The sequence below is a fragment of the Phacochoerus africanus genome, chromosome 15 (assembly GCF_016906955.1).
Source record: "Phacochoerus africanus isolate WHEZ1 chromosome 15, ROS_Pafr_v1, whole genome shotgun sequence".
NCBI lineage: Eukaryota > Metazoa > Chordata > Mammalia > Artiodactyla > Suidae > Phacochoerus > Phacochoerus africanus.
Genome location: NC_062558.1, coordinates 133,794,373 through 133,816,847, shown reverse-complemented (window position 1 = coordinate 133,816,847; position 22,475 = coordinate 133,794,373). Strand labels below are relative to the sequence as shown.

The 22,475-nt window shown below is 52.9% G+C and overlaps 1 protein-coding gene across 12 annotated transcripts in view; it reads left to right on the top strand.

Moving 5' to 3' along the window:
• The window catches only part of CHST15 (carbohydrate sulfotransferase 15), an 84,178-nt gene that overhangs the window by 55,140 nt on the left and 6,563 nt on the right, over positions 1 to 22,475 (top strand). For all 12 annotated transcript variants that reach the window (XM_047762621.1, XM_047762611.1, XM_047762618.1 and 9 more), the window contains 2 exons: positions 113 to 269; positions 17,708 to 17,864. In XM_047762621.1, the coding sequence (XP_047618577.1) occupies positions 113 to 269; positions 17,708 to 17,864 (314 nt within the window). The remainder of the gene's footprint in view (positions 1 to 112; positions 270 to 17,707; positions 17,865 to 22,475) is intronic.

Below are 22,475 nucleotides of genomic sequence, written 5' to 3'. Positions count from 1 at the left end.
CTCACCTGCTCACAGCCGCCGAAGAAGGCATCACAGCCCCGTCTGGCCCTGCCTGCAGGCTGCTGCGCGGGAGCCCCGCGCCCCGCTGACTCGCAGCATCTTCTATTTCCAGGGGAGGCCAGCGCCTCCACCATGTGGGATAACAACGCCTGGACGCTCTTCTACGACAACAGCTCGGATGGCGAGCCCCCGTTTCTGACCCAGGACTTCATCCACGCCTTTCAGCCCGACGCAAAGCTGATCGTCATGCTCAGGGACCCCGTGGAGAGGTGAGCAGTGTCCGTGTTTCATTTGGGGGGTGGAAGGGAAAGGCGGTTTTGACGAACAGTCTTCCTTCTCATCACAAACAAGATTTTGCTTGTTCTTCTTCTTTTTAAAAATAAACATGTTAAACTTGCCACGTTACTGCTATTTCTTATGTAAATGTTATTCTTGGGGCAGTCTTCGCTGTGTCTAAACAAACTGTGGATTGTTTTCTTAGCCATTCTGACCCTGGTCTGTGGGCCTCCAGCCTCTGGCCGTTCCGACCTGGGGGTGTGGGACTGTTTCTGGGTAACGTCCGGGCGTGAGAAACGCCCTCGGAGTCAGGGTGTCGGAGTTCTCTGCAGAGTTGAACTTCTAGAATCCTTGTCTCTGACCTGAGGACGCGTTTGTCCTGTCGGGTCTCAAGGTGCAACCTTTCCTGGAGAGACCAAGAGGAGGAAAACGACGGACAAACTTGTTTTGTTGTAAAGAGCGGGAGCTGCCCATTGTGGACAAGGCCGAGCCAGTGTGATGGGCGGCCAGCCCGGCTCGGGGTGATGCTTCATTCATTGCTGATGCCTGGGCGGATGGCAGAATCTTGGCGCTGCTTAGACCTTAAAATCATTTACCCTGCCCCCCCGCCCCCATCCCAAATAGCACCCCTACACCAGAGATAAGAGGCCTCCAGACTGGTCCAGAACTCTTGGGTGGGGTTCCCCACGCAGGATGGCCAGTGCAGCTCAGCTGCGTGGGAGCATTCTTCCTATTTTGAAATGACATGTGTCTTTTGGGGACATCCATACTTTGTGCCAGCTTCTTCTCCGCAGAGCCCTGCAGAGATCACATCTAATCCTTCTCCAGACAGAGTCTGCCAGAGGGCGGAGACGGTGGCCAGGGTTTTTGTTGTTGTTGTTTGTTTGTTTTAGGGCTCCACCTGCGGCACATGGAGGTTCCCAGGCTAGGGGTCAAATTGGAGCTGCACCTGCCAGCCTACGCCAGAGCCACAGCAGTGCGGGATCCGAGCCACGTCTGCGACCTACACCACAGCTCACGGCAACGCCAGATCCTTCACCCACTGAGTGGGGCCAGGGATCGAACCCTCATCCTCATGGATACTAGTCGGGTTCATTACCGCTGAGCCAGGATGGGAACTCCTAGGACTCTGGGGTTTGTTTTCCTTTGGCCAGGCCTCTTGTTACAGGGTGAACTGCAACCTCCAAAAGATGTGTGTGAACGTGGGCTTCTTTGGAAACGGGGCCTTTGCTGATGGGCTCAGGTTAAGATGAGGTCGTGCTGGAGTTCCTGTCGTGGCACAGTGGTTAACGAATCCGACTAGGAACCATGAGGTTGCGGGTTCGGTCCCTGCCCTTGCTCGGTGGGTTAACGATCCGGCGTTGCCGTGAGCTGTGGTGTAGTTCGCAGACGCAGCTCGGATCCCGCGTTGCTGTGGCTCTGGCGTAGGCTGGTGTCTACAGCTCCGATTAGACCCCTAGCCTGGGAACCTCCATATGCCGCGGGAGTGGCCCAAGAAAAGGCAAAAAGACAAAAAAAAAGATGAGGTCGTGCTGGATTGGGGGGCGGGGGGGCTAATCCAGTAGCAGGTGTCCTTTCAGGAAGAGGAAGTTTGGATAGAGAGACACACAGACGTAGGGGGAACCCCCTGTGTGGATGGAGGCCAAGGCTGGAAAGATGCTGTTAGCAGCCCCCAGCCGCCCAGGATTGCCGGTAACCCCAGTAGCTCGGAGACAGGCCCGAGCAGACACTCCCTCAGAAGCACCAGAATGAACCGCCCTGGCCTTCAGAACTGTGAGCAGTACCTTCCTGCTGTAACAGGCCACGAGTGGTGGTGATTTGTGACAACAACCCTGGGACACAGATACACCCAGGGTCCCTTCCTTGGATGGCACATTCCTGGCCCTGTATCCCTGCTAGTGGTAACACACACACGTGCTTGGAGAAATCTTAGAGGATACACTGGAAAAGTGGTTTTAAAACCCCTATGAGCTGGAGTTCCTGCTGTGGTTTAGCAGATTAAGGACCTGACACTCTCTCTGAGGATGTTGGTTCGATCCCTGGCCTTGCTCTGTGGGTTAAGGATCTGGTGTTGCCGTGAGCTGTGGTGTAGGTCACAGGTGCGGCTCAGATTCCATGTGGCTGTGGCTGTGGCACAGGCCTCACCTGCAGCTCCAGTTTGACCCTTAGCCTAGGAACTTCCACATGCTGTGGGTGCAGTCGTGAAGAGAAAACAAAAACAAAACAAAACAAACCAAAAACACCTATCATCTCCCATGCAGCTAACCAGTATTTATATTTTGGTATGTTTTCTTTCAGGCTGCTTCTCTGTGCAGATAAATGGGTGGGTGTGTGTGTGTGTGTGTGTGTGTGTGTAACATAACTGTAATACACAGTCTTACACCTTGCTTCTTTCATTTTGAATTGCCCCTTTCATTTTGAATCGTTTCTTTTGTTTTGAATTGTTGCCTTAAAGTCCTGTCCTGGGCATTCCTCCCTGAATTTACCTTCGCGTCCCCCTGTGGCATCTCAGAATGGCCCCTGTGCCCTGCCTGGCTCCCAGATGACCCCTGCTCCGTCTCCACCCCCACAGCCCTGCTCTGGTTCTGAGGCAGCCCTGGCCTCGGCACAGCTGCCCCATCCTTCCTGCTGGCTCCTCCCGCAGGAGGCGGGAGTTTGGTCCATTTGCCCGTGGGGTGGGTGGTCCCCCTCGGCTTCAGAACAGTTGACACAAGCCGGCAGTGCTCTGGTGTGGACATGATTACGTGGCCTTCAGTCTTGAGAGGAAAGCCCTGGTGACGACACGAGCCCTCGCTGCCCACTGAGGTGTTTTCACCGCTGCTCCTCCGCCCTTTCCCGGGGCGCTTCCACTGCAGTTCATGCGGCTGGAGCCTTCTCTTGGGGGTGCCCGCTGCTCTCCCGGTGTCTTCCTGTCACGTCTCCCTAGTCCTCGTTCTGAGGGAGCACGTGCTGCCTCGACTCCAGAGGCCCGGAGAGCGGAGCTGCAGCCTTTGTGCTCCCTGGGCGCAGAGCTAGGAGCCCTGGGGACAATGTGGCCGGGATCATTCCAGTCTGCAGTTCAGCTGGAGCAGGGATGGAGGGAGGTGTGGCACCAAAGAGGGAAGAACCTCCTAGTGGGGGGTCCAGAAAGGCTGTTCTGGAGGAGCTGAATCAGTGTGGGGTTTGAGGGGTGGGTAGGAGTTTGCCAAGTGAACAGAGAAAGAAGGCAGTCAAGGGGAAGAAGCTTCTGAGTGGAGAGACAGCACAAAGGAAGAGCTGTGTGTTCTTTTGGCACACAGAGCCAGCTTCCTGGAGTGTCTCTTTCTCCCCACAGTTCTGATTCCTTAAGGACGGAGGATACAAGCCCTGCAAAGGCCAGCACTTAACAGGGAGGGTAGTCGTGCTGCCCAGGTTCAGACAGCTTGGCCAGAAGCAGGACCTGTCCGACTCTCCTCTCAGGTTCCAGCCCAAAGTCCCCCTTGCCGAAGATTCATGGGCCCAAGGTGGCCATCCAAAGAGTCCTCTTGTTTCCTTTTTTTTAAGAATGAATACTCTATACTAGGAACTGAAAGTTCTTACCTTCCTGGTCCTCATTTAACAGAAAGAGGTCACTAATTAAAATATTCATTGATCTCCAGTCATGTGTTGGGCACCATGCTCAGGGCTGAGCAGACAGCGTAGGAGCCTGCCCTCCAGGAGCTACTCTTCATCAGGAAAGCGAGGCATTGGCTCTCTCGAATGTGGTAGTGTGAACGTGATGGTGCGGAGGAGAAGGGCGAGGTTCCGTGGCAATGGCCTCATCGGGAAGCTGACCCCGTTGGGGAGTTGCCTGCTGTATCTGTCATCTACGGCTGCATGACAAATCACCCCAAAACTCAGCAGCTTAAAACAACACACTTACTGTCTCACACTGTGTCTCTGCATCCTCTGCTTCAGGGTCTCTCCCAAGGGTGCAGTCAGGGTGTCACCAGGGCAGGGTCTCATCCGAAGGCTTGACTGGGGAAGGATCTTCCCGTGTGGTTGTTAGCAGAATTCAGTTCCCCAAGGGCTGTTGGAAGGAGGGCCTCCATGCTTTGCCTGCTGTTGGCTAGAGGCATGCCCCTGGGCCACGCCAAAATCAAAGGCTCCATCAAAGCCATCAAAGGAGAGGGCGGCTACCAAGTCAGAAGCCTGCAGCTTTTGTAGCCTGAGCTGGAAGCCTGCAGCTTTTGTAGCCTGAGCACAGGAGTGACAGCTCATCCCCTTTGTCACATTCTCTTGATAAGAGGCAAGTCACAGGTCCAGGCCCCACTGAAGGGGAGGAGACCACAGGGAGTGAGTACTGAGGAGCAGGGACCTTGGGGCCCATCTTAAAAGTTCCTGCCACCTGCGTTCTCCCTGCTGCTCTCAGGGGGCCTCCTCAAACCAGGGCCTTACAGCCAGAAGAAGAAGAAGAGCCTGTGTGGTGCCATGTGCGGTGGCAGAGCCCCCACGTGCTGGCACGGGGAGTGTGTGTGCATGTGCATATTTTCTGTGTGGGTTACTGACAGCCGCAGCTGTTCTGTTACTTTTTAAAACATTTATGAAAATATGCAACAAAAGGAACTTCGTTTTTGAACCCTGTGACTCATGGCCTTTCTGAAATGGTTGTCTTGTTTCCCACCCCAAGCAGAAAGGATGATAAATACTGGGTGTTTAGGTCACTCTTGAAGAAACAAACACTTGGGGCCCAAGTCCCCACTAGTCTAACTAGCCGTGAGCCGCTTGGGCCATTCCGTGACCTTGCACTTCTGCGAGTGGGAGGTTCCCTGGGTTGCTTGTTGCCAGTGGAATTGGACCAAATTGTTCTTTCCGTCTGCAGACGGGCTGGGAGAGGAGGGGGGAGGAACTTGTATTTCTAGTTGTAGGTTTACCTTTAGCCTTTTTTTCTATAATTGATCTAGGGTAGAGGGTTTGGAAATGTTGGAATTGTCAGCAGAATCAAAGCCGTCACGTGAAAGTTTCCAGAGAAGGTTGTAAACAGTAGGTCCCCTTATTTTTCTTGAGGAGAGGGGAACATAGTGGAAGGTAGGTGGGTGGTTATTAGGGCCCCAAAGGGCAGCCACGAATTCCTGTTGTAAATTTCTCTGTGCAAGAGATCATAATTTAAAATTCAAGTTCTTCAGCCAAGTGGGCCTAGTGAATTAAAGAGAAGCCACCAGTTACAAGCAGGAGTTTTCTTTATTGGTTCAATTCAAAAGTGGAAAAGACCTTTCAACTCAGCTTCCATTGGCCTCCTGCTTCTTCATTTGAGAGACAGTGGATAGAGTTTGATCTTAATTCAGAGGTGGTTACAGCCCCCACAAACTATGGGAAACAGCCAAAGGTGTCAACTGCCCCAGCACAGTCTGCCCAAGGGCTGTTTGGAGAGGGGTGCTGTGCCATCTGTCCTGGACGTCGCTGCCTTTTGGTCTTGGTTTTGCATGTAGCCTGAGCACAGCCCCAGACACAACTGCCTCAAGGAGCCCTTGGTTGTCCCGTTGTTTGACGATGCGTCAAAAGGGAAGAGGACTCGGTTCCCTTAAGAGGAGACCTTGATTTTGACCCAAATGCTTTGGCTTTGGAACCTTGGGAATTTTCTTTCCCCTGCTTTTAGAAGTGATTTTGAAAACAACCCCACTGGACTGGTTAAATACTTACTCTACTTATGACGATCAACTAGGAATGGAAGGAATGAGGCTTTTAATGAAATATGTCCCTTTATGTGCAGTTGGTCATTCAGACAGAATGATGCGCCAGGATGTGGGCCAGCTGGTCCACAAGAATTTCACTCCATCTCCAGAGTGGATGGTGGGGTGCGTGGGTGGTGAGCAGGGACCCAGGATCATTGTGATTCAAAAATCCCAGCTCTGCCACTTCCTGGCTCTGTGACTGTGGGCAAGCTAGTCAACCTCTCTGTGCCTCATTTCCTCAATGGTGAAATGGGGGGAAATAGTCCTACCTCTAGGGTTGTGGGAATTATAGATCTTAATATGTGTAGTATGTTGAAACAGTGCTGGACAAGTGGTAAATATTGTTATTATTAGCTGGTATTATTAAGCCAAGTAGCAGCAAATAATGATAACAGTAGCCAAGCTGAGCCCTCATGTCCTCACTCACATTGACGGAGCATCGTCGTTGAAGTGCTAGGTGCACCGCGTCCACTGCGGAGCAAAGCCCTTCCTGTCCGAGGCCCACCTGGAGTCCCCGTCTAGTGGAGGGAGGGGACCTGGTGTTAGTTGAGCACATACTGCAAATGGCTCTGTGCTAAGCGCCTTGCAGGCATTGCCTCCTTTGAACTGTGCAAGCAGCTGAAAGGGTTGTCAGGATGTGTCAGGTGAGCTGTGTGATCTCAGGGGGGTTAAGTTACCTGTCCACCGTCACCTGGTTAGTAAGTGGCTAGACTGAGATTCGACCCCATGTCGGTCTGAGGATCCAAGCTTTTCACCTCTGTCTTAGGTCAGTCATTGGGATGCAGACTCTGAGGTGGCCTTTTGTGTGTAGGAGGTTCCTGGGGAGTGATTTTGGGACAACCCTGAGAGGGTGGCGGGAAGGACCGATGGAGGAGTTGAGCTACGATGCAGGCACAACAGAGCTCTCAGCCACCCCCCTGGGAGCAAAGTAGCCACGGTGGCCCTTTCACGAGGCATCGCCCACCCACCAGCCATTGGCTGTGTCTGCCCTGAAGAGGCTTAACCTTATGTGGGGCAGGTCTTTTCAGTGTAGGGACTGAGCTGTGAGCCATCGGCAGGTCGGCTCCCACTTCTGCAAAGTTCCACGAGCAGTGAGGACGCCAGTCTGTGCAGGTGCCTGAGCCTGGACTCCCCTCTCTCCTCAGTGGTGAGAGCAGGATGCTCAGCCAGGGCAGCGACTTGCTGTGTATGTAGCAAGGAGCTGAGCCCGATTCACGCTTTTGATTTTTATTTATTTTTTCTCTTTTGGCTGCCCCGCAGCATATGGAGTTCCCAGGCCAGGGAACAGATTCGAGCTGCAGTGGCGGCCTATGCCACAGCTGTGGCAATGCCAGGCCCTTAACCCACCGTGCTGGGCATCGATCCTGCATCCCAGCGCTGCAGAGACACCACCAATCCTGTTGTGTCATAGCAGGAACTCCCCATGGATGCTTTTGCATCAGTTTTGAATTGTTGGACCTCTGACTTCAGAGTCTAGCTACTCAGCTGGTGGCGAAAACCTCCAAATAGCCCAGCTTCTCCAGGTTGCTGGAAGTACCGATTTGGTGCCAGAGACATGTTCTCAGACGGAAGAGGAGCCCTGGCATGCTGCTGCCGTGTGATGTGTTCTCTGTAACAGATATGCAGGAGGATTAAAAAGCAGGCTGTTCTTAGCACGAAGGGGTTAAATATTAATGTAACTATCTCAAAGGGAAATTTGGAGAACTGCCCTGTGGGCAGGAGATAGAGTGGGGGCGGGGCAACATTGAATTGTCAAGGTCATGATGGATTTCCGGTCCTTCTCCCTTCCCCGCCCCACCCCGGCTGCCAGCACTGCTAGCTTCTCTTTTTCCTCTTGTGGGCTTGACTTGGAGGATTAAGGATCACAAGCCGCCCGTTGAGTTGTGAGGAAGACAGCAGCGAGTGTCCTAAGCCGCTTGTTAATTTCCCGGATTCATGCTTTCGCTTCTCAGAAGCTGCCTGTCCAGGTGTCACTGACACATCTTTCTATGGGCCCCCAAATTTGCACGAGGTCACTTTATAGGGCTGCACTGTAAGCTGCCCAGGGCAGAAAGGGGGAGCTGGCCAAGCCCTGGCCAGGGCATGCGGGCCTGTCTGCGGGTGTCTCTGAAGACCGTTCAGGAGTGACCACCTAGGGAGGGCCCACATCTCGTTACTGGTGGGAGAAAAACCATCGTGCTGAAGACTCCCGTGTGTTTACCACTGTTTATTTTGGGGAGAAGTGTTTACAAAGCCACTGGCTGGCCCGAGCATTCCCACATGGATTGTTTGCAAAGGGCGGATCTGTGGGGTGAGAAAGGCTGAAGAAGAGCCAGCGGCTGCAGAGGTGGTGGGGGCACCGGGCGCCGAGGCTGGGCCTCCAGGTGGAGTTGGGGAACCTGGTACGGAGAGTTGGGGGGGCTGATTATCGAGGGCGGGTTATCACGCACTGGTCGGCCAGGGGACTGGTGGCCGTCCCTCTGCAGTAAGACCCCCACGGCGGGAAGCAGGCCTGGCTTTGCTGCGGCCTCACCCAGTGGCAGCCCATCCTCTGTGCGCCTTTTTCACCTGCAGAGACGCCAGGTACCGGGATCATGTGACAGTGCTTTGTAAGCCACACGGGGCTTGAGAATGGAGGGTGTATTTGGCATTGCCACCACCCCTGGATGTCCGCCAAGGCCCCGTGAGCAGATGCTCAGGAAGAAACAGAGATGGACCCAGAATCCTGCTTGTGCTCAAGCGGAGGAGAAGACGCGGCCCAGGTGGCCCCCGAGGAACCCAAAGCTTGGCAGCCACATTGACCTTTTTAGGCCCAAACCTGGATGTTCTTTTCTGGCAGAAAATGAGCCTCATCAGTGTCACTTTCAGGTACAGTCTGAGGTGACGCTGACGTTTCCTCCAAATTAGCTGGTCCTGCTTCATTGTCCCTTGTGACGAGATGTTCACGGTTTGTGAGTCATTGGATGAAAGGGCCTCCTTCCCAGCTGCATGAAATGACTTTTTTCTTGTAGGAAAAAATATCTATAATCATTATTGATGGCGTTGTATCAGAGGGTGGGGGTTACTGACCAATGCTTTGGATCTGGATGCCAGCAGATGGAGAGTAATGAGGGCTCTCTAGCTGTCGCTTTGGTAACGTGTGTGCTCGACCCTCTGGAGGCCGCAGGGCCCTGTGCTCTCATGGGCAGTGGACTGGAAGATGGTGTGTCCACTTTGGGAGCTGCTGGTGAGGAAAGATGACCATTTGTTCACAGCGCCAGCTGGGGGCAATCTGGGAGCACAGGGAGCCGGGGCCAGCATGGCCTGGGGTGAGCTGGTCCAGGAGCTGTCAGCTGCTCCCAGCCATCCCCAGCTTTGGCGTCTGCCCCCAGCCTCAGCCTCTGTCCCCAGCCTCGGCATCTGCCCCAGGGCTTTCCTCCACACATGGCTCTCTGAAAGGTCTGCTGGGTGGGCAGTACGTGGCAGGAGATGGCACAGCTCCAGGCCTCTGACAGCCTGCACTTGGACACGCGGCCCTGACACTGAGGCTCAGGCTTTCTTGGGCCTTTTGGGCTTGGGGATCTTAGCAACTGCTGACAGTGGCCCCTCTGGGGACTGACAGGTTAAAGCGAACAGTCCCTTTGGAGTGCTGAAAATGTCCTGGAATTAGATGGTGCTGGTGGCCGTGTAAGGTCATGCATATACTAACAGCTACTGAATTGCAGATTTTTAAAAGGGTGAACTTTACAGTGTGTGGATTATATTTCATTTTTAAAATGGTATGAACAAAAATATGACAAAAGGAGAAACCAACCGTGAGGGGTGGTCTCTCCGAACTGGTGACCTTTGGGGTAAAACCCGCAGCGTTCCCCCCACCTGGAGGGAAGGCCAATCAGATCAATAAGCCCAGCATCGCTGCAGAGGTAGACTGGTAAAATTGAATGAGCTACTTGCAATGACCAAGGAATTTTAGCTTCTCCAAGTGTCGAAAGCTCAGGAGTGAGGACTGAATTATGACAGATGTCTGAACACCCGTTTGTTGTTGCTGTGATGTGCAGACGCCCGGCGTGGTGCTCTGTGCACACATGTGTGGGTTTCCTGATTGTGCCGGTGCTGCTCCCCTGTTCGTCCTGAATGTTTCCTGCTCTATTACGTGTGTATGTGCTTTCCAGTCTCCTGTAACTTATGTAGTTCTGTAACAGAGCTGACGTAATGCCTTCAAATCACTCATCTGCACCTAAAACAATTAAAAAAAAAATCCTAAACAAAACCCCCAAACCATCAGCTCACATGGCTAGTGACCCAGAATAGTGACCCACTGTTCTGCTGCTGATCTGGCTCCACTCCTAAACTCTGAAGCCAGGGACCACGTCCCGTTGGGTCTGTGGGCTTTGGGTCAGGCAGGCCTGGGTTAGCTTGGGGTCTACCCTGAGGCCTCCTGGCCACATGACCTTGAGCAGCTCTGTAAGACAGGCGCATCTCGAAGGCTGGATGGGAGCACAGGAGGAGAATATACATGCCTCATGGAACAGAGGGCCTGGTGAGGGCTCATGCCTCAGTAGCCATGAGCAGCCTTGTTGGCGGTGGACACCAAGAGGATTCTGGGGGCTGACCCTGGGCAACCTTGAGGTGAGCCTGGCTCAGGGAGGCCACCTGTTTTTGTGATAATCACCTCTGCTCTCCTGGGCTCAGAGCAGTGCCCCGGGGCTGTTGAGTGAATTCAGTTGTGATCTTGGGGTGACCTTCCAGACTTACTCTTTGAGACCTTCAAGGTCACTGATGGCCACTCCTGTGGCCCCGTGGGAAGAGACATGTGCCCTTCCAGAGGCACCAGGTTGAGGGGGCTCCACCCACATCCACTCGCGCTCCCCTTCCTGGCAGTGCTGGGGTCCCGGGCCCCCTGCCCTGCACGGCAAAGGCGCCTCACCTCCAGGAGCGCCGGCCTGCCGTCCCGGGGCCACGCCGGCAGCCTTCTAAAATAACCGCAGCACAGAAGGCCCGGAATGTCTTTGGACTTATATTTGGAATTGCCGTTGGAAACAATCCTGGCCAAATGTAACACCCATCTGTTTGGGATGGTTTGAGAGTCAGAAAGTGAGGTGGTTCAGCAGGAGGGGGGTTGGCAGCACCAAGGCTCAGGGCTGGCTGGGGGTCAGGGTCAGCTACCCTCACTCAGCCACGGAGCCCTAGTCCCCGCCGGCCTTGACCGCTCCTGCCGCTGGGGCCGCTCACATCCTGCTCACTGCCCCAGTTGGAGAGATGTTCCCTTGTATCAAATCAGTCTCTCTTCCTGAACCTTCTGCCCAGTGGTCAGTCCTTCGGGAGTCTGGGACTTGTCCTCTCCCAGCCCTGAAGAGCCTTTTAGCCGTTGATGCTGGTGTCCTTCCTGCTGAGTTTTGCTTCTCCAGATGGAACAGCGCCTTTCCCCTCACTGCCTGGCACCCAGTACTGAAAAGAGCATAGTTGGGCCTCTGACCTGCCAGGGTGGAGCAGAGCGACATCCTCCCACATTCTCAATGCCATACCTTTATTAATGCATCCCGAGGTGGCAGCAGTGTCCCTGCAGCGATGATTCATTATGTCCTAGGGTCAACCAATCCCCTTATCTGTTTTCCAGGTTGACCTCCTTCCCCTGCTTCATCATCGTGCGGTTGACTTTACAGACTAAAATGTGCACATTTACGTTTCTTTGCGTTGAGTGTGCCTTGTCCAGCTCCTTGAGGTCCATTTGGATACCTGCTTCTGATCTTTTTGCTGTCCTTCTCAACGTTTCTGAGTGTGTTAACCCCTCCACACAGCGTGCACTCATCCGAGGGCATCATCTGACTCTTCTTCCCCAGAGAGTTTGTGGCGAAATCAGAGCCTTGTTTGTTGAAGAGACATTCTTAGGAAGCGCCTGCCTGGTTCTGGACGAGCCCTCCCTGCCTGTTAGTCAGGATCCTGCTTTGCTTTTCCTTCCTTCCTTCCTTCCTTTTTCTTTTTTTTTTTTTTTTTTTTTGGTGCCCCACGGCATATGGAAGTTAGGGATCAGATCCCAGCAGCAGCTGCAACCACAACTGCGGCAACGCCAGATCCTTAACCCTCTGTGCTGTGCTGGGATGGAAACTGCGTCCCAGCACTTCAGAGATGCTGCTGCCTCCGCCACACAGCAGCAGGAACTCTTGCTTTTCCTTCTTATTTCTCTGTGGAAAAGCTGGCCACATGGCCATCGTCCTACATACTCTGGCCACTCTTCTAGGGTCTCAGGGTGAGAGAGGGGTGCTGGCAGAAATGAATCCTCAGGAATTTGAGTTCAGAACCTGCCTTAGTTTCTTAGAGGCTTTTGTAACCAATGACCACAAACTTGTGGCTTAAAACAACAAATAAATATCCTCTCACAGTTCTGGAGGCCAGAGGTGCAAATTCAAGGTGCCAGCAGGACTGGTTGCTTCCAGAGGCTCTGAGGGAGGGTCTGTTCCACGTGTCCCTCCCAGCTTCCAGTGGCTTCTGAAACCCTGGACTGTAGATACCACTTCGGTCTCTGCCTGTCTTCACATGGCCTTCTCCCCATGTGTTCCTGGCCTCTCCTCCCTCTTCTTTTGTTTCAATTTAACTTTTATTTTCTTCTTTTTTTAAAAACATTTTTTCTTTCTTTCACTTTTTTTCTGGGGGGAGCTGCACCTGCGGCATATGGAAGTTCCCAGGCTAGGGGTGGAACTGGAGCTGCAGCTGCTGGCTTACACCACAGCCACAGCAGATCCGAGCTGCATCTGCGACCCACACCACAGCTCACAACAACGCTAGATCCTTTAACCTACTGAGCAAGGCCAGGGATCAAACCCGAGTCCTCATGGATACTAGTCAGGTTCTTAACCCTCTGAGCCACAACAGGAACTCCCATCAGTTTAATTTTTATTTTATATTACAGTACAGTTGGTTTACAATGTTGTGTTAGTTTCGGGTGTACAGCAGAAGGATTCAGGTATACATAGACATGTATCCATCCTTTTTCAGATTCTTTTTCATTGTAGGTTATTACAGAGTACTGAGTAGTGTTCCCTGCTGTGCTGTGAAGTAGGTCCTTATTGATTATCTATTTTATTTATAATGGTGTGTATATGTTAATCCCAAACTCCTAATTTATCCCTCCCACCACCCCTGCTTTCCCCTTTGGTAGCCGTAAGTTAATTTTCTATGTCTGTGAGTCTGTTTCTGTTTTGTAAATAAGTTTGTCTGTATCATTTTTATTGAATTCCACATATAAGTGATATTGTATGATGTGAGCCACTGGGGAAGTCCGTGTGATAGCATATGGTATTTGTCCCTTGACTTTCTTCACGTATGAAGAAAGTATCATAATCTCTAGTCGTATTCATGTTGCTGCCACTGGTATTATTTTGTTCTTTTTCATGGCTAAGTAGTGTTCCACTGTATACACGTACCACATCTTCTTCTTCTTCTTCTTCTTTTTTTGTCTTTTTGCCTTTTCTAGGGCCTCTTTCGTGGCATATAGAGATTCCCAGGCTAGGGGTCTAATCAGAGACGTAGCTGCCAGCCTCCGCCAGAGCCACAGCAACACAGGATCCGGGCCGTGTCTGTGACCTAACCCACAGCTCATGCCAACGCTGGATCCTTAACCCACTGAGCAAGGCCAGGGATTGAACCCGCAACCTCATGGTTCCTAGTCAGATTCATTAACCACTGAGCCACGACAGGAACTCCCATGTACCACATCTTCTTAGTCCATTCCTCTGTCAATGGACATTTTGGTTGCTCCTATGTCTTAGCAATTGTAAGTAGTGTTGCAGTGAATATTTGGGGTGCATGTATCTTTTTGAATTATGGTTTTCTCTGGATAGATGCCCAGGAGTAGAATTGCTGGATTATATGGTAGTTCTATTTTGTCGTGTTTTAAGAAAACTTCATACTGTTTTCCCTAGTGGTTGCACCAATTTTCATTCCCAGCGACAGTGTAGGAGGGTTCCCCCTTCTCCACCAGTCCTTGGATTTAGGGCCCACTGTGAATCCAACGTAATTACAGCTGCAAAGACTCTATTTCCAAATAAGATCCCGCTTGCAGGAACCGGGGGTTAGGACTTGGGTGTATCTTGGGGGGAATCTACAGAGTCCAAATGGGGAGGGTGGCCATCGTTATGGTGAGCAAAGTCCACACTCAGATGTTTGCTGACAAAATAGGGCGTGAAGGACTTGTCACACCCACATCCCAGCTTGTGCAAGGCCTCTAGGGAAGCCCACCACCCATCCTGTGGGTGCATCCAGGGTCCCTGGGCGACTGAAGGGCTGGGGAAGTCTCCCCTTACCCTGCCGAGGAAGTGGGCCTGGCCGGGTTCTAGAGGTCATGAACCTGATTCACAGAAGGTAGGGGTCTGGGTTCATTTCACTGCCCCCCAAACAGATGAAAATCAGTATTCTCACCCGGGAGGGGCTGGGCGGGCCCGGTTGGACCACTGGACATGTCTCAGTTTGTCCCCTGGAATTACTTCTTGATCTCTAAAGAATTGCATGGCATCAGTAGATTCTTCATGAAGTCACTTTTGTGTTTAAAATGAAGCCAGCTCTAGAGGCTCTTGTTCCATTTATGAGCCAGACGTCTACAAGAAATGCCATTACCACAAATTAAATTCAGTGTGGAACGTTTGAGACGATGGTTGGGTTTTCAGGTATTTATGTGATGGAATTCCAGTTCCAGCAACCAGTTTGGCTGGTTGTGTGCGAGTCCTCGGTCGGAGCTCTGCACTTGGACTTCCATTTACACGCAGATTTGACGGCGGTTTCAGAGGCCTGGGTCGCTCTGCATGGGCGTCTTTCTTGGGCAGCAAAGCCAAAGTGTCGACAGCTCCCATAGGAAGTGTGCGGGCCGGGAAGGACCCCGTCAGGCCCCTGGCTGCCAGGTGCCCGTGGACAAGCACAGCTCAACTGCCCTGTGAGGTCCGTGCAAACCTGATTTGAGCGTTTGTCCATCAGCCCCTCGGTCATACTCTGACCCTGCCGTGACAGACGCCGTGTTTCAGGCTTGCTAGGTGTCCTGTTCTTGAAGAGGGAAAGCAGCACAGCCGATGTGGGGGACACCTGTAAGGGACTGAGGTCGCATCCCCCGGGGCCTGTATCCGGCTGAACGGGGATCTGGGAGAGGATGGTCTCTGGCAGCCGGTCCCGAAGCACGTCCTTTCGGAGCATTGGCCGACCCGGCGGCGTGTCCACAGCGCTCCCTCCAGTGTGGGTGCGGATTCCGGGCCGTCTGTGTGTGGGCAGGTCCCAACATCTCAGGACTTCTCAGAGGTGTCCTCCGTGGACCATGGCGGGGGGTGGGGTGGGGATGGCTGAGGGTGCCACGCGCTGCCCTGCCTGTTAGGAAATCTGTGACTCCGACTCCGGCTGGGATGAGAGGCGAGGGTGCTGGAGGAGGGGCTGCCGCCGTCCTGTGCTGCAGGTACTGCTGTCTCGGCAGGGATGAGCGTGGCCAGGATGGAAGCCTCCCAGCCGGGCAGAGCTGCCATCCCCAAGCACGCGGGGACCTGATAGGATTGGCTGAATTTCCTCCACTGGAAAGAGGGGAGCCAGGGTGGAGAAGCTGGGGGAACAGAAGGTATGGGGCTGAGGGAGAGAGAACCGTGGCAGCCCGAAGCCAGGGGCCAGGCCCCATCAGCCTGCTTTCCCTGGGCAGCTGGGGCTGTGTGGGAGCAAGCGGCCTGGGGCAGAGCAGCGGGGGCCCCAGCAGGTGGATGAAGAAAAAGGTATTGGACAGAAACAAAGGGGGAATTTTCCAAAACTCAAATCAATGAAGACTTACCCTCTCTGCCAGCAGAGACAAGGGAGAGGAAGACCCAGGAAATCACGGCTCGGAAGAAGTTCTGTGAAAGAAAAGATGACTGGGCCACCATGGAAGGAGGTTTAGGCTGGGCCGAGGTGTCTGTCCCTCCTTCGCGACCTCTGTGAGGTCGTGTTTCCCCCGAATCACACCGTCGGACAAGTGCTATGGTAACAGATGCCTCCTCTGATCCCACCCAGTGGACTGTGGTACATCCATATTTTTATATGCAGATATACGTTTGAATAGGCATTGAAAATTTCTGGAAGAATGTATAAGAAACTGATAACGAAGGTCACCTCTGGGATTTGTACGGATGATCTTGTTTGTTCCTTACGAGGAGAGCACAATTATTTCCTGTTTGCCACACACCTCCTCGCTGTAGTACTTAGAGTACAGGGGAGAGAGCGGGCCTGGGGTCAGAAGCTAAGGCCATGGGGAAGATCAGAGGCAAAAACTTTCAAAGAAAGATGTGCTTATTACCGTGTATAACTTATTTTGCTTTACTTTTTATTTGGTATAAGAAAAGAAGTATCTAATGGCAAAAAAAAAAAAATGCTGTTTGTAACGTTGAAAGTCCAGTGAAATATATTTGCAGAGAATTTGTTTAAAAAAAAAGCAAGATAGGTGATGACTCTGACACGTGTTAAAGAATGCAAGGGTGCCCTCATTCAGGACTGTGGCAGTCGGTGTAGGGACCACTGTGCCGGGCCTTGCAGTGGGGAAACAAGATTAGCTTCTGCTCCAAAGACAACGAGGAAAAGTGGAAACTTACCGCCAAAGGGGATGTGGGTCGATGGATGGAAAGTCACTAAGAGGAAACAGCAGAGGCGGGGGATTCTGTATAAACCAACCAAGCAGGATTCCTGCTTTAATTGGGCAAAAAAAAAAGTCACGGTCGAGGAGTTCCCTTGTGGCTCAGCGGTTAATGAACCCAACTAAGATCCATGAGGATGTGGGTTTGGTCCCTGGCCTCTCTCAGTGGGTTAAGGATCCGGTGTTGCTGTGGCTGTGGTGTAGGCTGGCGGCTGTAGCTCTGACTCAACCCCTAGCCTGGGAACTTCCATACACCAGGGGTGAGGCCCTAAAAAGCAAAAAAAAAAAAGTCAAGGTGAAGGAGTATCCTCCGTGGTGCAGTGGGATCTGAGGCAGCATCTCTGCCATGCTAGGTACAGGTTCAATCCCAGGCCCAACAGAGTGGGTTCAACGATCCGGAGTTGCCATTGCAGTGTAGGTTACAACTGCAGCTCGGATCTGCCCCCTGGCCTGGGACCTCCATATGCTGAGGGGCGATCAAAAAAATTTTTTAAAATAAATAAAATAAAATAAAAGTCAAGGTCAGGTTGGGAAGAAGGTTCGGAGGAACCTGAGTTCAGTTTGGTCAAAGAGAAGCACTGTCACCTGCTGTGTGCAAACACTGTTACACATGCGTGCCGGGGCCTGTGTGAGCAGATCTGTGTGTGTGTGTGGACACACATGCAGGCCCGCAGGTGTCTGCGTGCACACGTGGGGGTGATTTTACATTGTGTTAAGAAATAGGCCCCTACCAACCAGAAAGATGCCTTTCAGCGTTGTGATACGGAGAGCGACAGATGTTCCCTCCAGCGGAGAAGCATCCAGTTTTCATGGTCTCTCTCTGCCGTGGCACGGTCTTTGTAAGCCAGTGTTATTTCCAAGTTCACTGTTCCTATGAAACCAGCCGCAGCCTGAGGTGGCTAGAAAGAACCAGAAGAAGAAGAAAAAGAAAATCCTACCAGTGGTGGCTTGTCTGGGGCCAGTGTAGACGTGTCTGAGTTCAGGAGAGCTTGGGCAGCCCCGTGAAGGGTGGGGAGGTGTCTTGGGGTGTTAGAAGTGGCGCGTTTGTCAGGCAACACGCGGAAAGGCGGTGTTTTAATGAACCAAACCAGACAAGGTGATTGCTTGTTGATTCCCATTGTCACTCGATGCGAGGTTTCACATTCCCGGTGGTAAAAATATCCATTTGTTTTATTCACAGGTTGTACTCAGACTATCTCTACTTTGCAAGTTCAAATAAATCGGCAGATGACTTCCATGAAAAAGTGACAGAGGCGCTGCAGCTGTTTGAAAATTGCATGCTGGATTATTCATTGCGCGCCTGCGTCTACAACAACACCCTCAACAATGCGATGCCTGTGCGTAGCCCCCCCACCCCCCAGCGCCTGCTTTGTGGTTGTTGGGCCAGGGGATCCTTGTGGACCAGGATGTTAGCATCTCCACAGAGGAGCGTTTTAGTGTGCAGATGCCTTTCCCCGGACCTTGGGGTGGCGAATGCAAAACAAATAGGCTTGGTTTAAAAACTGGAAGCTGCTGGGCGCTTTCGGCGGGCAGCCTGCTTTCTTCCCAGTTACAATGCTCTCTCCTCCCCCGACGGAAGAATGAGGGCGCAGTTAGGGAGATTACTATTTAGTGAGACTCTGAAAACACACCCTGTAATTAGGATCCGCAGATGTGAGGACCCAGCTCTCTGATCATCTTAAGAGCGTTCTCTCTAATAGTGGATTGTTTTTGCTGGTGTAAAACATTACCCACTAGCGACTTTCAGTGTTTCTTGCACAAGGTCACGGTGGAGAAATATTTTCCGTTGCTCCCTCTTCGCTTTGCTCTTGTTTACCTTCAGGAATATAGCTACACATTTCTTGTCCTTGTTTTTTTCCCCCTCTTTTTTTTAGGGCCACACCCGCGGCACATGGACGTTCCCAGGGACGGGGTCCAGTCGGAGCTGCAGCCCCCAAGCCTACACCACAGCCACATCCACACCAGATCTGAGCCTCTTCTGTGACCTACACCACAGCCCATGGCATCGCCAGATCCTTAACCCACTGAGCGAGGCCAGAGATCGAACCTGCGTCCTCATGTTTGTTACCACTGAGCCACAAAGGAAACTCCCTTGTCCTTTTTTTATGCAAAAGAAGCGGTTAATGGCAAATTCCCCACGGGTTGGCATAAGGACAGGCCCTCTCTGCTGAGCATGCGCTGTGATTAGATCTGGTTGAGGCGAGGCTAGGGGCCGTCCAGGTGGGTGGGGTTCCAAGTCCAGACAGTTCATTCTGGATCCGGTTCATTTCGCATCCGTTGTTATTGTTGCCGGAATTCGGCCTTCATCTGCAGGTGCCGAATTGAAATGCAGAGACAGAGTTTTGGGTGAAGGAGAAAAAGATTGCTTTATTGCTTTGCCAGGCAAAGGAAGGTCACGGCGGGCTAATGCCCTAAAGACTGTGTCCCCCATTGGGAAGGACTGCGGGAAGTTTGAGAGTTAAAAGGAGAAAAACAGGTTTCTGGACAAGAGTCCGGGTTGGAGGTGAACACATTCTCCCTTGTTTGGGGGAATCTTAGTCGTCCAGGCTGGGGTCGGGATATCTCCGTCTGAGCGCGATTCTGGTGTTCCGGGCGACTGCCTGGAGTAACAGAACTGGAGAAAGGGCGTATGGATCAGAGGTTAGAACAAACGAGGAAGTTCCCGAAAAGCCTCACGTGCTGATCATCTTTAACCCACAGGCCGCTGTGCTCAGGGTACCCGATCTCTAGCTCTGAGGTGACTGTGTTTAGGGTGCGGAGAAGCCAGGGAGAAGGACCGTGCCTGCTGCTCCCTGGTCTCTGCATCCCCTCCCTCCCCTGATCAGCACCTGTCAGAACCCGTCCCTAGGGACTCAGGGAGGGTTATGGCCGCTGAATGAGGCTCATTTCCTAAGAATAAGAAACGGGGGACCCAGGAGGTCTGTGTCCACAGGGCCATGTCCAGTTTCGTTCCCTGGGCGGTCTTACCCGGCAGGGCACCCGGAGGCAGCAGGCAGGATGTCAGGCTGTGCTGCGGGAGTTCATGTTTGGCCGGACGATGCAGACAGAGCCCCAGATCGGCCCAGTCTGGCTGGCGTGGAGGGTGGAAGGAGTGGTGTTTGGAGCCAGGCAGTAGTGGTAATTCAGTTCCCAGGGGGCAGGTAGTTACTCGCTGGGTGACTCTGGGCAGTTGGCTTTGCTTCTCAGAGACTCAGTTGCTTCATCATAAAAGTGGGTAATAACACCGCTTTCCCAGGCTGTGCTAAGGAGTAGAGTGGGGGTGTATTCACGTGTAGGGGAGGAGAAATAATTCTTTCCTCTGCCCATCTTAGGACAGACGCAATGTCCTTAAGGACACAGGTTTGATCCCTGGCCTCACTCAGTGCCATGACTGTGGCGTAGGCCGACAGCTGCAGCTCCAATTCAACCCCTAGACCATTTGGGAATTTCCATGTGCTGCAGGTGCGGCCCTAAAAAAAAAGAAAAAAGCAAACATCAGCTTGTTGTCATGTGCTTATTAGCACATAAGCACAGGAACGTGCAGTTGGGAGGAGTTCAGGGGTGGTTGAAACTCGGGCTCATATGGTGTCTTAACGCGAGTGTGTAGAAAAGTGACAAGACGGAGGAAAAGGACTTGAGAGTTTCTCTGGTGGCCCATGTGGTGAGGCAAGTACCTGTGGGAATCCGTGGGCAGCGGGGGTTAGTTTTCAAACTGACAGCACTCATGGCCTGAACCCGGCCAGAACGCAGGCTGGGACGTGAACCCACGTGCCCGGGACTCGAACCCGGCCTAAACCCAGATTGGGACAAGAACCCGCGGTTTTAAATTAGAATCATTCACCCTGTGTCTGGACTCACCGAGGTTCAGCTTCTTTATGCCTCTGTGCAAAAGGAATTCAGCGAGAGACAAAGTGATAGGCAAGAAATAGATTTATTAAGATAGGACGCTTGTGAGAGGTGCAAGCGGGCAGGCACAGAAGCTCTGCCCCGAGGACCCAGTGGGCTACAGTTTATCCTCCAAGGGGAGTGGGGGTCGCAAAAGCCCACCTCTTCCTTTCCGGGAGGAGTAGCTCCTCCTTGGTATCCGATAAGGTGTGTATTCAAATCAGCAGAAGGGCGGTCCTCGAACTCCTGCCCTCAGGTCCGAATCTGGATGAAGGGCTCATCCCATCCCCCACCAACCACCTGAGGCAATTCTCACGCCTCCACTAGTCAAGCAAGGCTGCCTCGTGCTGATGGCTTTTTTGAGCAATGTACTAACTTACAGTGATCTCCCAAAGTCCCCTAAGTTTCCCTCTTTATCTGTGGTCCCTTAATTGGGACTTCTGCAACTGTCTGTGCCTACTCCATCCGTATCAGTTTTAGCAACTTTTGGGACAGCCAATGCTCTGGTGCCGTCTCCAGGCCCGTCACGGTCTGGAGTGATTGATGTCCAGTGTATTAAGTTCCGTCCTTCCTGGTAGAGAGGGGACAAGGGGCGCCTCTAAGTTCTTCCAGGGCGTCATCTTGTTCAGTCCTCTCCGTTCCCGGGAAATCTGCGCCCACTTTGCAGATGTCACGGAGGCTCGCAGAGGTTAACACTTCCACCCAGAGCCGCGTGGCTCATGACAGGAGGTCAGGGTTCAGTCCCAGGTCCCATGGTCTCTGATGAAACTCGTGGCACTTCCGCCTTCCCTGTCTGGCTCCTAAAAACAAAGATTTGAATGGGCAAGAGGCATGCGCTTTTTAATTCAGTTTCGTGTTTTGCTGAGGATGGCCAGGCAGGCGCCTCTGGTCAGAGCGAGGTCCTAGAGCAGGGTCCACACACAGGATGAAGGGGCTGTTGCATCCTGCAGACGGTGACCCTTCAGTCTCTGGAGAGCTCCTGCCAGGCAGGTGGGGGCAGTTGGAGACCCTCCTTGGGGGCGGGGAGGTGGGGGGGGCGGTCACTGTGGGATGAGAAAAGCGAAGTTTCCTCCAGCTGGGAATCCCAGCCCAGCTGCAGTGCAGGGAGGACGGTCTTTTTGAGACACCCGAGGATCCTGGCCCTGCCCTGCCCAAGACACTCACTGTCCCTGAGCACATGAGTGAGGCGGCCCCGCCTTCCTCTCCATCCCTGCCCCCTCCTGCTAGGTCCTCAGACTGATGCCTCACAGCATCAGTTTGCAAAGTGTGGTCCCTGGACCACTAGCACAGCATCCCTGGGAACTTGTCAGAAATGCACACTCCCAGGTGGAGCCCCAGACCCAAGAGTCAGGACCTTTGCAGGTGGGCCCACCAGCCTGTTGAGCACAGCCCTCCAGGTGGGTGTGCTGTGACGCAGGTTGGAGAGGCCTTGTCCCAGAGCCTGTCACGCTCCTGCTTCCTGGTTGTCGAGGTCCCCTTGTCCGTGGGGTCTTTTAGTTGATCTCTGCTTTCTCTCTCGCTGCCCTCTTGGTTTTCCCTCAGCTTGTATCACTGCTGGTGACTATAGGTGATGGTTTCTTCACCAGTTTAGCTCTGTCTCCACGAGATTACAAGCTCCGCGTGGCCAAGGGCCACGTCTGTTACTTAGCAACGCGTCACCGTTGCTTAGTGGGGTGCCTGGCCTGCAGGATGCGCTAGATTATTTGCAGAATGAATGAATGAACGAGGTGTGTGTGAAACTAGTGGAGAGGCTGGGTGGAGAGTCCCCCTAATCCATAGCGGGGCGCAGAGAGGTTCGGTGCCTGTCAGGGGACGCCTGCAGTGGCCCCTCGGCTGTTTGGGGTGGGGGCGGACAGGCCCCAAGTGCAAGGATGTTCCCCACTGATCCTGGTCAGGTCCCCGCCCCTCCCTGGGCCACTGTTTCTCCATCAAGGGTCCCCTGGAGCAGATAACCTCGAAGGCTTCTCTCGGCTCCGATGTTTAAAATTGTAAATATTTTGGTCACTTCCCCTAAAAGCTTTCCTGTGTGTATTCCATTTTGATTCTCTGGCCAGTACTGGGGACCGATGAGGGAAAAGGATTCT